Raw genomic sequence first — 13629 nt, forward strand, 5'->3', positions numbered from 1 at the left:
TCATGGCTTCTCAGGCTGCAGATTTCTCTAGCAGCATTAGTGCCTGAGGCCACCAGCCTCTGCAGGCATGGAAAAAAAGCAGAACCCAACTAAAACCCAACAGAAAGAACTTGTGCTCGAACATCAGGTTATTTCAAGCCCACTGATACCCTACAGTTCAGGTCTTTATATAAATATAGCAGCAGAGGCATCACAGTGTCAACCTGAGAGCCACAGCAGTACATTAACCAGTAGTAACAGCAGCATTGCCCTCTGTACTGCGGGCTGTGGGTGAGGCACAGGGAACAGATATGGCTTTAGGGGTTACAAGCAAATGCTGGAAAGGCATTGGCAACCTTAGTGCCACTGCTGGAGAGGTTAACACTGAGAGATCAACACCACTGAAGTTTAAAGGGCAGGCAGAACTAGACACTGTTAAAAAGAAATTAACTTAGGATTAAAACAAACAAACAAAAATAATCTGAATTTCTCTACCTTCAGAAAGTCAGCATTGCCTGCAGGGTTAAAACAAAACACTCCCTTGCTGCCTTCCAAGGAAAAATGTTCCATCCAAAACTCAACCATGAAGTTCAGCATTAGCAGCCCTGAGCAAAAGCACGTGAACTCGTTTGTAGCATAAGGCTTCTATTGGTAACACTTAAATAAGGACTAAGAGATGGGGGAGCAAGGAGAGGAGCCATCCAAAACAGAATCCCATTTGGAAAGCGTGATACCATCCCAGACTGCTGCGGGGAACAGTGCTTGGAGGCACTGCAAAACATCTGAGGCAGCAGCCTCTAACCTACACAGGAGAAGGAGACTTTGTGCCTCTTGGCAAGAGGTCTGCAGGGCCTTCGTTCCCTGGTTTTTGGAGAAACACTCCCTAAATTCACAGAAACTGGTTTCCTGGAAATCGGTGTTGCTAAGGTGATATTGTAGATAGAAGAGAGCAGTGGGAAAAAGACTCACTTCTGCATTTTCTTGAAATGCCCCATGGCTAAATTCCTCAATATCTTCTGGTCCCACTGCTGGAAGAAGGAAGAGAGCCAGCAAGATGCAATGATCATCCCTCCAAGCAGTGCAGCTCCTGCCAGTCTGTTTCACTCTCACATCTGACTCGTGTTTTGAAAAACTCCTTAATGAGTCTCTGTGCTTCTTCCTTCACTGCAAGAGAAGCAGCACCCTCTTTGACATGATACTTAGACACGTACCCCTGCTGCAGACATCACCTCATCGAGCATCCCGATAGCCAACTCACCAGTCTTGCGAGCAGGGTTCTGATCTTCAGTCAGTAAGTGAGACAGGTGCCGAGCAAAGCCCTTAAACAGGTCCTGCAGGGATGGGGAGGATAAAGAGCAGCAAGGAGACATCAATAATTTCACCAGACTTATTTCTGCATTTGTTCTGCCCTGAGCATAGACTGGCTGTAGCACAAAGCATCCACAGATTTATACTGATTTATACTACAGGACTGCTACAAGCCTGCAAACTCACTCGACCCTGTAGTGTGTGCCATGCACACACATGTTGCCTTGTAGAAAACATCATGTAAACCAGACCAAAACTCAACTTCATCTGCTGTCACTCCACAGCACGAGTTCCTAAAATCTTGCTAGTGTTTAGTACAAAAACATGAGCAATAACAAGTGCAGGACTGACAAGATACCACTTCAAATTACACACAAATCCTTTCTTGCAAGAGAGGAACTGCTGCACCTACCCATCAAAGACATGACCTGGAAATGAAATGTGGTACCATTATCCTATTTCCCTTCTCAGAGCCCCAGATCACTAGGGAGATGCAGTTTCCTTCTGCTACAGAAGTTGTTGGGCTGTACCTACCTTGGAAGCAAATTTGCCACCCTTGTAGAACGGGGTCAAATATTTAACAACGATGTCTGCTGTCTCTTTGAGGGACATGCTTTTGGCCACAGGTTGTATGGTCTTGCTGGCTCCTTCTTTATCACTCTGCAATAAGTTTGGATCAAAAGTCACCTTCTTCTTTGTCAGACCCACACTTTTGCTTTCTGGCTGGGACAGAATAGAAGATTTTGCTGCTGTTCGCATCCGCTTTGTTGCAGGACTTTCTGTATCCTGGAGATGGGACAGAAGAAAACCAAAACCACCAATTCCTGCATCAGTGTTCTGAGAAAATGAATCTTTGCAGCATCCTGCAGGCTCTTCCTACATGAATACCATGCAAGGAGTCTATGCAACTCCTTCTTGGGCACATTAAGCTCTGCAGACATAATATACTTTCTTAGACTGGCTTTGAAAACACCCTTCAAAGCTACTACCTATTTCTTCGTGCTCTTACTAAGGCAGCTAATTGCAAGACCCTGTTTTATACAGGAAAGGCTGGCAGGAAAAGATTCCCTGGGATGATTGCTGAGATTACATCCCTCAGGAAGAATCAGCCTCTTCAGAAGTGCCACAGCCCTGTTCAACAACAAAAAAGCACGAAGCAAACAGCACTGTTCATTACAGACAGCTCCTAGGCAGTCTTGGATGCCAAAACAAGAAGCAGAGACTGACTGTCAAGAAAGGCTGTGTGCATGATTCACTTCTGAGTAGTCCCATGGGCCACTGAGATGTGGTTGTTCCCAAAACTTGAGAAAGCAACTTTCTAAATATAGTTAGTTACAGATCTAGAAAGGGTGGAGAGTTTCATCCCAGGCAAGTTATCAGCAAAAGGTACAGTCACAGAAAAGAAACAAAGCAGAGTGGAGCAGAAGCTTTTCACTGCAGTCTGAACTGCTGGCATTCATTCTGGGGGCAGCAGGGTGACACCAAGAGGCTCATCAACAGTTCTCCTCTCCACTGTAACTGTAGCTGGGCCGTCCCCAGGTAAATAATGCTATCAGGTGAAGATCAGACCAGGAAAATCACTCCAAGTGAGAACCTTGGCACAAGGTAAGCAGAAATAGTCAAAATCAGCATACACTGAAGTCTTACCTCATCTGATCCTTGTCGCTTCCCACTCTGCCCTTCCCCAACAACAGCTTGTTCAGTTTCTGTGACACTTTCAGCAACACTAATGGAAAGAGTGGAAAGAAGGACAATTTTCAGTGGCCATCAGATTCTCCATGGTAAAGCAGGAAGTTTCCTCACCAGCCTATATATCTAATATGGATTCCCAGTTTCCAAGACCAGGCTGGCAGGGCCCTGCAGCTAACTAACAGGGCAACACAGAGAGGAGAGAGGTGGAGATTTTACCTCGATGCATCAAGTTCTTCCTGAAGGAGTTTACATTCAGCAGCCTGCTGGGTCTTACAGTCCTCCTCCCTCTCAGTCAGTGTTCCTTCTGTCTCTCCCAGCTCCTCATTCTCCCCCTGGGACTGTCCTGTCACATCTCCTCCAAGGGCGTCTTTGTTTTCCTGAGTTATAGATTTCTCTTGACATATGCTTTGAGAAGAAACCTGAGGTAGTGTGCTTGCAGTACAGCTGACATCCTCTGTTGAGCTGCAACTTTTGGCTTTAGACCCACCTTTGGAAAGGGAGAAGAACTTGGAAATATCCTGTGATTCTTTTTTGGCTGCTTCTGCCAGCATTTGCTGCTTTTTGCTGGGTTTGGTCCTCTTAACAGAGCTATCCTCAAGGGCAGCTTTTGTGTCTGGACTGGTTTGCTGTTCCTTCTTCTCAGGAAGAACAACTACTACCTCAGCACTCTCACACACTGCTTTGGTTGCTCGCTTTTTTTTCTGGAAAACAGTGGATTTTGTGTCCAGTTCCAGACTGCAGTTGCTGTTGTCTTGTTTCTTTGGACAATCTTTTTTGACAAGTTTTGTATCACTGTCTTCCTGGATCTTCAGCAGTTCTGAAGCTGTCTGGAACAAACCGGACTTCTTTGGAAAGCCAGCTCCCACACGCTTGGGTTTGAACTAAGGAGAAAGGAAGGAGAAGATATTTATGACTTTTGTGGTCTGTGTGCAGAACTCTGAAAGGAGACAAGCTTATGAGTACAATACACTGCAGTGCATACAGCTGTAAGCTGAGGATGACTCTAAAATTGACTCAGCATCATGACCATCAACTGAGACATCAGGGAAATGGATTAGGCTAAAGTCATAGTTCCACAGTAAGGATGGAACTGCATCTTTGGTAAGATCAAAAAAAGCAATTTATTGTACAGCCTGCAGACAGGTTCTCCATTAGGAACCAGCATGGTGTTGTTCTTACTACAAAAACAAAAGGTGGATAGAGAAAGCAATTCCAGTCTGAGTATATACTGATGGCAATAAAAAAAACTAAAACAATCATGAAAAAGCAGGTAGATAAGCCATATCTCTTCTATCCCATCTGTGCTCACTCACCGAGTAAACTTGGGATGCAGGGAGGAAATCCTCCTCTGCTGGAGACTCAGATTTTGTTCCCGAGCTGCTGCTGCCTCCAGTTCCTGACCCAAAGACTGAGAACAACTCTCCTTCTTTTGACGCTTTGTTGATCTCTGCTACCTGAAAAAAAAAAGGATAGAAGCAAACTCCTAGTGGCCAGAAAGAACTGGAACATCCTCAGAGACTTACGGCAAGCAGCTAACCTAAACTAAGACTTCTCTATTGTCAGTAACAGTCTGAAGAATTTCCCATTCCCTCTATTGCTAGATCTAGAGGATGCCTGGATAAGCTTGCACTGATAAATAGGTTTCTAAAGTTTGTAAACTCATAGGCTGCAGCCAATAAGGATACAAAATGAACATAGATCTGGTTTCTCCTGGAGACATAACCAAGAAGAAAGATCTGGAAGACATTCAAGGCAAAGAGGAGTTTCTCCTTCACCTCTCCTACGCAAATACTACTCTATTTCCCTTTGAGCTGAAGCCACACCACATTAAGAGGCAAGGGCAAGCAACAGCAGACGTTAGGCCCTACCTTCTTTAGCACAGATGCCTTGTACGAGTTAGCCATTTTACTGGTTCTGAAAGCTTCATACTCCAGCTCCACCGCACAGGCATGAGGGTCTGACCTGTAACACAGGCTGGGGTGATTTCTGGCAAGACACACTTCTACATCTGCAAAGGGAACACTAATGCTTAAGCATCTCCCTGACAGTACAAAGTTTTCTACTTCTGATGCTTTAAGTCTTAAGTGATGCAGCAGTGACTTGGTGGGAAATGGAAAAGGTGTGAAAACAGATTTAAATTGAAGTCCCGTTCAGCTGTTCTGTTTGGAAGTACAATATCCCCATCTTGTGGGACAAGGAGGAATTGTGATCAGGCTGATCTAGCAGAATTACACATAGGAATCCTTATGAAAGGTGCTGTTAAGTGAAGCTACATCCTTAGATCAAATTAAAAGGCATTCCATGAGAGCAGTAATGTTGCTTGCGGAAGAGTAAGCCCTATGTAAAGGGACTCAGTACACTATCCCTTTTCTTTCATCTCGTACCATTTTCCTACTGCTGTTGGAACCTCTTGGTTGGAACTCAAAGCTTCTTCCAGTATCTTCAAGCAGTGTTCCCGTCCCTAGGAAACACAGGATTCTCAGACATGTACAGAAATCACAGTGCCTCTAGGACTTCTGTCCCTGAAGGAGTTAAGAACAGGGAAGGCAGAATCTTTGTTCTCCTTTGCAAATCAGCAAGACTGCATGTTAAACAGCCTTTCTTACCTTCACTGTCAGCTTAGAGATTCTTCTGCTGAAGGCATCCTTCAAGGGGCAGTCTGCACCTGCCACACAAGAGACACTTAGAAAAGGCATTGTAGGAGGGCTGGAGCTGACAAAGAGTACCACAGCTTTCACAAGGAGGCCAATTCAGCACTGCTTGGCCTGTTCCTTCTTACACAGCGATGCCAAGAACCACTACGGTCACCCCAGCTCAAGGCACCCCAGCTCCCAGGAAGAAAAAAACAACCAAAACTAGAGAAGCTGAGCAACATGAACCACCAGGTACTCACTGAGAATAGTGTAAGACCTGGGTCGCTAGACAGGGTTCCAAGTATCACAGATACAAATGGCAAAGTCTTTCAAAAGTTGCCTTGTAGTCCAACTTAATACTTCTGCATAAACACTTACAAATAGCCTAAAAGGTCAGCTTAGAGAACACTCCTTCTTTTTGTCTCTTTTAGGAAAGTTCAGGAAGATGCATTCCATATCTTCACCCCAACCAAAGCTAAACTCTGATTCTCTGCCTCCAGCCAAACTTTCACAGCCAAAAGCCCAACCCCTGTGCCTAGGGATTGATACCCCCAGTGCTGATGCTACATAAATTACATGCAGCTGCAAAATACAAGGCTTCCTTTTCCCAAGGAGAACCCACTATAAATAAAAAAATATTTACTTGGAGGAACAAAATCATCTTTTTCTGGTTCTTTGCCCTGGAAGAAAAAAAAAGGGATCAGTGAAACATTTCCTGCAACACACATGTAGGTCTAGAAACACAAAAGACAAATTTTTATACCCCTGTAGCATGGAAAAATAATGTTGAAGTTACAAAAGTGCTGAAAAGGCAGCAAAATAGGGAGAAGGACAAAGGATGAGAATCAAAGCCAAAAGTTAGTCTTTGCTATAGGAATATGCAAGAGGGTGAATAGGGAAATCTGTTTCTACTCCTATCAGAGTTGCTACAGGCAACAGGATCCTCTTGATAAGCACTGCAGAGAGGCAAGCTGGACTTCTTCACATTATGAGATTGGCCCAGCATATGGAGAATGTCACAAATGCAGAGGTAATCAGTAAAAAAAAGAACAAGCAACAGCACAGTGCAATAATTTACTTTCATTTACTGCCAGAACGCCTTTATATCTATAAGACAAGCACACAGCATAAAGACTGTATCAAACCACCTGTGAATCTCTCACAAAGCTACACCAACTCACTCTGCGCAGGCTCATCTGCTTCTTGTAGAAATTGTCCCACTCCCGTTTCCGACTCTCTTCACTGGCTTCATCCCCATTCCCACTGCTTTCTTCATCATAGCTGGACAAGGAAATAAAACAAGAGGCACAAACATTTCTGTAGATGTAGCATTAATGGGGGGCACAGGCCTGGATCATCCCAGGGCTTACAGAGAAGATGCATTTCAGAGCCTTTCTGAATGAGCCATTCTTAGCTTTTAGTTTCGCCACCATCTGACAACATGGACCATAGTGTTCATGGGATTTATTAATTTCATGAAATAGGAGCAGATAAGTAGTGCTCTGAGAATGGAGGACTCCATTTCAAAAGCTCTGACATCCCCTGCCACAGGGCTGAGCAGTCACTGCTTTGGGTCATGTACTCCATCTATCAGTTATTACTGCCCATGGAGCTTAGCAGTTAGGAAGGGCATAGCATCCACTCCCCAGCAGTGCCTCTCAGGTCCTGAGATCAAACACAGGCTTAGGTCACAAGTACACCAGTTTCGTCTGTCTCAGCTGGAAGTGCCTGAAGAAAGAGGGCAGCAGTCTGAAGCTGTTTAAGGAAAAGCAGAGGGCTAAGCCAGCTGACAGCACTGTGCATCCTGGCAGACTTTCATGAGCAATGCAAACGGGAAAGCTTGCATCATGGCAGAGTAGCACAATGGCTGCAACCCAGCCAAAGAACAAGGAGAACAAGGAGAACATCTCCACACTTCCAAGCTTTTTACAGAATAAATCATGTTTCCAGCTGCACATCTTCTTTTTGCTGTCAGCCCAATGGAAACACTAAAATCTAGCAATCAGCAGAAGAATTTGATGCTGGCAGTTTATCATATCCACAGTGATGACTAAGTCCTGTCACTGGTGCCCCAGACTGCTTGCCCAAAGACAGCAGCACTAAGCCAAGAATGAGTTCTGGATCATATCATACTTTGCTGTCATGCTGGTCTCAATTTAAACATTCTAAACCTTGTGACTCCAAACAGAGCTGTGCCCATTTGCTCCTTTCACAAATGTCAGGCTAGTCTCTTGAACCAATTACCTTCTGCAAGGCAGTGCTTAGGTCACTCAAAACAGCTTTTGGCTCTTTGGGATATGAATCTGATCCGGGGCTGCCAAAGTGTGTGGAAAATGAAATTCCAGCTCCTGCTGCCAGGAAGCTACAGGAAACTGCCATCACACCTAAACGTGCTGAAAATAGGAGCGATTGGGCCTGCAGCTGGGAGATGCTCCCTTCTCTCTGATAGCTCCTAAGAGCTGGATTTGAGCTACCAAGTACAGACCTGCTAAAACCTCTGCAGCCTCTCCTTCCCCCTTCGTACAGCTCTGGGTCATAGCAGTCCCACGAGGATCCTGTGGGCCCGATGCAAGTTTTGCTCCAGTTGCTGCTGCAGCGCTCCAGGGCCTCCAGCTGCCTTTTCACTGCCTCTGGGTTCTTGCAGTAATCACAGCACTTATTGCAAGGTGGAGTGACATCGCCAAAGTACTTTGCGATGGCAGCGTGACGACACCTAGGAGACAAAAGGAAAAAGGATCTGGGGATTATTTCCGCTGAAGAACTCCACCCTTCAAATGCAAGTTGTCATGTGATAAAGACTTGGCTGTTTTTTTTTTAAAGAGAAGTCGATACTAGCAGGAAACTGGACTTCTGTGCCTGGTATTTTGCTTATGGATTCTGTGCCTTCACTTCCCCACATGTAAAACAAACTGGTGTCAATCTGTTCTGATAAATGAGTTCAGATCTTTGAGATCCACAAAAGGTGGAATGGATGGAATATGCAGTTCTTAATTCTGTGTCATTGGCCAATTATCTGCCATCAGAAGATGACACAGATTTCAATCAATGGCACAGGTTGCACAGAGAGGTGGTGGATGACCAACCCTTGCAGACACCCGAGGTCAGGCTGGACAGGGCTCTGAGCACTGATGGAGCTGTGGGTGTCTCTGCTCATTGTAGGGGGTGGGACCAGATTACTTGTAAGGGTCCCTTCCAGCTCAAACTGTTCCATGACTCTATGATCAGTGGCCAGTCTGGGGATAGTCCTACATGTATGTCCATGTGCTCACACATTGCACAAGCTCTATCAGCTTTAGCAAACAAGCCATTTGAAGACAATTAGATCCTTCTTCCAGAAATCTTCAAAGATTTTTGGCAGACATCAGTGCTTTGGGACATGTAAAAAAAGTTCAGTAACAGATATACGATCATTAGCAACATGGGCAGGAGGCCATTTCTCCTCTGGAACACTCCCTAATTTAAATGAGTGAAGATAGTGTTTTTGCCAGAGGAAAAAGAACCAGGGCAGCCACTTGTTTTCAGAAAGCTGGAAGAATTTAGAGGAGCTTTTCAAAAGTTGGGTTTCACAGCAGAGGTGGCCGTGGTATCTGAATCCAAATCCCAGCACCAGACACACAGAAACAAAATCATGCAGTTAGAGATAAATCCTGCAGTCAAGCAGCAACATGAGAATTATTTTACTGCAAGGAAGATCAAAGTGGAGATTTTGCTCCTGTACTGAGGAGTGTCTCAGCTGGCTTACCAACTTTGTGTGCAAAAAACTGAGTGACAGGGAGGAAAACCGAAAGAGTGTACACTTCATTTATTCTTATTAAAACCCTTTGAGAACAAGTCTGAGCTTGCCAGCAATGTGACTAACAAACACAGCTTGTGAACTTGCGTGCATTCTTCTGGGCCAGCATAAGTGCATGTGTACATGGCACAAAGAAGGCCTGGAAGGGTCTGCAGTGGTGGCTGGCACACTGTTCCCATCAGTTCCCCTGAGCTGGTCAGCTGGCCAAGCAGATGAGCGAGGAAAGCAGCAGCTCACAGTTGCCAAGCAGGAAAATGAGTGTATGCTGAAGTGCCCAGGGCTGGTGCTGCTCAGGTGAGGGCTGCAGCGTGGTGACGTGCTGCAGGGGCTGGGGACTCAAAGCCCAGAAAGGGCTCCCACAAAGCTGCCTTTATATCAGTGGCACTGACTCACTGGTGCCTTGAGCACGAAGAAAGAGCTCCTTTCATATATTGGGGAGGGGTGGGGGGATTGGGACGGACACAACTCATTTGATCCCCTTGTTCTCCTTTTCCAAAAGAGCTGCTGGTGCAGCCTGTCCTGCTGTTACCAGACAAACTCCAGTTCAAATGAAACTCCTCAACATCAACATGGCATTAAGAAGCGTTCTTCTTTACAGTGTCAGATGCACGGGGGATCTCTCCATCTAATGTGCACGCCTGGCACAAAAGATCTTCAGCTTATATGCATTACTTGTGTTACATATGTAAAGGTTTTCCTGGTAGCACATTCATACTCAATACTTTTCCCTGTAATTATTAACACGGGGTTCTGCCTCCTTGCACATACTCAGCCTTTTCATGGAGGGCTCTCGGTGTGCCCTCTAGTTGAACTCTTTTTACACTATTAGGGACAGAAGGTTCTTTTTTGTGTGATGCTTTGCTGATGGCATCACCAACTACCGGTTCTTATCTTCAGACTGGCCTCGTGGAGGTGCAGGACATCCCCTAGTTCTACTTTTCCTAAAGAACTGCTGCTGTGGACTGTCCTGCCAGTGCTATGTGACTATAATAGCATCAATGAGCTGTCAGTTTCCCCCCCAAAAAAACAGGAGGGTGTTCTTATTACTTCCCATCTCTCAAACACACACTGATCTGAATTAGAGTTAAGTGAGGCATACAGGAGTGGTCAGGTCTCTCCCATTCCTACAGAACTCACCAGGCTTATGCTGGGGACAGACATCCACATGTACTCCTGTCTCTTAAAGCAAAAGGAGAGACCCTGCAAAGAAATCCTCTGGAGAAGCAGAGATCAAGTCTGATGTCACTGGAATTTAGAGAGGTTCAAGGTCCTTTAGGAGGGTCTGTCGTGATAGGACAAGGGGAAATGGTTCCAAACTAAAAGAGGAAAGATTAGGATTGGAAGTAAGGAAGTTTTTACACTGTGGGCAGTGAGGCAGTGGCACAGGTTGCCCAGAGAGGCGGTGGTGCCCCATCCCTGCAGACAGCCAAGGGCAGGGATGGGCTGTGAGCACTGATGGAGCTGTGGGTGTCCCTGCTCAGGGCAGGGGTGGCACCAGATGGCCTTTAGGGCCCCTTCCAGCACCCAACAATACTATGATTCTAAGTTCCTAGACTGCCAGCCTTGTAAAGTCAGGCTCAGCTTGCAGTATCTGCCTCCTTTATGCAAAACCACCCAAATCAGGGTCACAGCCTCACCTGACTCAATGATAGCCATGAGTTGAGTCACTCAAATTCAGTTGCAGAATGAAGTTGCAGTCCCAGAAGTGGACACAAAAGGCCAAAAAGAGGTACCAAAATGGATGGTGGGGGAACCATTGGGTTAATGGGTAACTGAATACAAGGTCCTGAATCAGTTGGCTACACGTTGCCATGGTGGGGAAACTTCCCACATCTCATGAGCACCTGAAAAATGCCCAGGAGATGGAGAGCTGATTTACATCAGTTAATGATAGCTTGCATTATTACACATGTCCTGAAATGATTGAGTCTTTCCAATACACACTGTATTGTTTTCTCCCCTACCCTTCTACAGGAGTAAATACGAGCTGACCACAGGTCTCTGAAATGTAAAATCAGTATTTTATTTCAGACATCCTACCCAGGTTTTATGTCATGGTATAAGATGAAGAGCAAATGACAACCAAGTTTATTCATGTATTTTTGTCAGTGGCAATATGTCAGGAGAGTGCTATCTCAGCTCTATGGATGCCTATACCATGCCTCCTTTTGTACTCCTTGCTTTGGTAGATCAGGTAAAACAGTACAATTGTTGCTACCATTAGTAGAAATGAGTGAGCTGTCCGAGAAGACACAAAGCCACATATCCAAGAAGCAGCTTTGCCTATGCCAGAATATGTCAGGAAAAAAGCATTCCTTCGTAGGAGCCAAAGGAGGGTACACAGCCCCCATTGAGAGCTCCCCAGAAATACAGCAAGTCTTGAAATAAACCCAAGAAAAGCGAGCAGTATGAAACATACAAAAATCACACAAGGCCAAATTATTTACACAGATGCCAGTTGCTGAACAATTTAATGTGCTCTACCAAATTCACTGCAGGGGAGGTAGAACAGACAACCTTTAAGGGTCCCTTCCAACATTGGTGATTCTACGATTCTGTGAAAAAGGACAAATGGTGTGGTTGATGGAGTATTACTGTTTTGCACCTATATGAAAGGCTGCAGCTCTATAGCAGCAGCTGAACTTCAGCAATCTGGAGCCAAGGCAGTGGGCATCAGCTGTCCCCAGCCCATCAGAAGCAAATGCCCAATGCATTGGGGAAGTGAATGAGTTGGCCAAGGGCATGAAGCATATTCACCCCCAGCACTAGCCTTGCTCCCAGCAGCAGCACGCTGTGCTGCACTGTCACTGCAACTTTGCAGTCAGAAAAGTTCCTTCCCCTGGGACTGGGAAGGAAACTGAGCAGCACAGAGCGAAGGTAATTGCTTTAACACACCCCCAAACTTGTGCAAGGTGAGCATCAGCTTCAGCTCCGCTCCAGAAAACTCCACAATAAAAAGAGAAGAAGAGAAAACCTCACTCGGAAGGGATGTGGAGAAGCGAGCCCTGGAGGCGGGGGCTGCAGGCAGGGCTCCCCACGGCCGCCCGCCCTGGCACACACGTAACCCAAAACTGTGCTGCTCCGCGACAGCCGGCGGCACACGGAGGCAGAGACAACAGCTGGCTGTCAGTGCTGAGCGAGCAGAGCCAGCGCCGAGCCGGGATGAGGGGAGGGATGACGTGAAAGTTTCAGAAGGCAGAAGGAAAACAAGAGGAGGAGAGCTCGTGGCACGGCTGGGGTAAGGCTATTGCTGGTGTTCGGTCAACCATAGCACCTTCGCATTCAGCTGGTTAGCAAGTAGCTGGAGCTGGTGGGGCTCTTTAGGGTGAGCTGCAAAACCAGCCTGTGAACAGAGCTTGCTGGTTTAAGTTTGTTTGCAAGGGACATTCAGTTGTGAAGGTGGTGAGGGGAAAGCTTGTAGTAGGATTCCAGAAAGCTGTGCTGCAGCCGGACTGCTAACAAAAGGATTCAGCCCGCAGCCTTGTATTGCTCCTACAGTCAGAGCAGGGTAAGCGACTTTTTTGTTGATTAGAAAGGCTGTGCGCTCGGTTTTCTGTTGCTGCTATGGAATGTGACCTTAGCTGATAAGCAGGTCTACTGCAGGGCATTCTCTGCAGGGCTGATTTGATGCATTAGGACTCTGTTTGGGTGAGGGAACCGCTCTGCTTCTCTGTGTATGTGCCATTGGGGAGCAGCTGCCAGCACAGGGAGCACACGTCAAACCAGGGGGTGCAGCCACAGCGTGGCTCCAGAGCTCCTCCCAGCTGGAGCCAAGTTTTATCTCCCGAATCCTGAAGCAAACAGAGAGCTTAGAAAACAAACCCTGCTTGGGAAACTAGCACACTGTGTAAGGAAAGCATCTGTGTCCAATAACAATAAATGGAAAGATTTTACACAGCTTCTAACAAGAGAATTCAGAAAAAAGAAGAAACTCGAAGCAGTGTATCCAACACAGCTGGTGGTTTACAATCAAACCAGCATGGGAAGCCACTGCTCTGAGCAGACACATACACACACATACATGGTATATGGTTTACAACAACAGTACTGACAGGTCCGAATGCAGTGGGAGAGGAAGCAGAAAGAAACCACTGTGAGCTGTGGTTGTACAGAGGGGTGTCCCATAACCTGCACTGCCACCTGGCTGCTGCCGGGGAGGAGGAAGGGGCTGGCAGGAGGCCGAGCAAAGAGACCCCATTTTGTGCCACCTGAAACTGATTGCTG

At 46.2% G+C, this 13629-nt stretch overlaps 1 protein-coding gene across 1 annotated transcript in view; it reads right to left on the bottom strand.

Annotated features, from left to right (window-relative positions):
• Nucleotides 1-1042: 1042 nt before the first annotated feature.
• Nucleotides 1043-13629, bottom strand: part of RECQL5 (RecQ like helicase 5) — a gene marked incomplete at both ends in the record, with an annotated part of 35323 nt that continues 22736 nt past the window's right edge. Inside the window, 12 exons of the mRNA XM_079544280.1 lie at nucleotides 1043-1143; nucleotides 1238-1310; nucleotides 1822-2073; nucleotides 2935-3013; nucleotides 3196-3860; nucleotides 4293-4433; nucleotides 4848-4941; nucleotides 5364-5440; nucleotides 5586-5644; nucleotides 6256-6292; nucleotides 6794-6893; nucleotides 8098-8325. Of these exons, the coding sequence (XP_079400406.1) occupies nucleotides 1043-1143; nucleotides 1238-1310; nucleotides 1822-2073; nucleotides 2935-3013; nucleotides 3196-3860; nucleotides 4293-4433; nucleotides 4848-4941; nucleotides 5364-5440; nucleotides 5586-5644; nucleotides 6256-6292; nucleotides 6794-6893; nucleotides 8098-8325 (1906 nt within the window). The remainder of the gene's footprint in view (nucleotides 1144-1237; nucleotides 1311-1821; nucleotides 2074-2934; nucleotides 3014-3195; nucleotides 3861-4292; nucleotides 4434-4847; nucleotides 4942-5363; nucleotides 5441-5585; nucleotides 5645-6255; nucleotides 6293-6793; nucleotides 6894-8097; nucleotides 8326-13629) is intronic.

Source organism: Tetrao urogallus, assembly GCF_951394365.1.
Source record: "Tetrao urogallus genome assembly, chromosome: 18".
NCBI classification, from domain to species: domain Eukaryota; kingdom Metazoa; phylum Chordata; class Aves; order Galliformes; family Phasianidae; genus Tetrao; species Tetrao urogallus.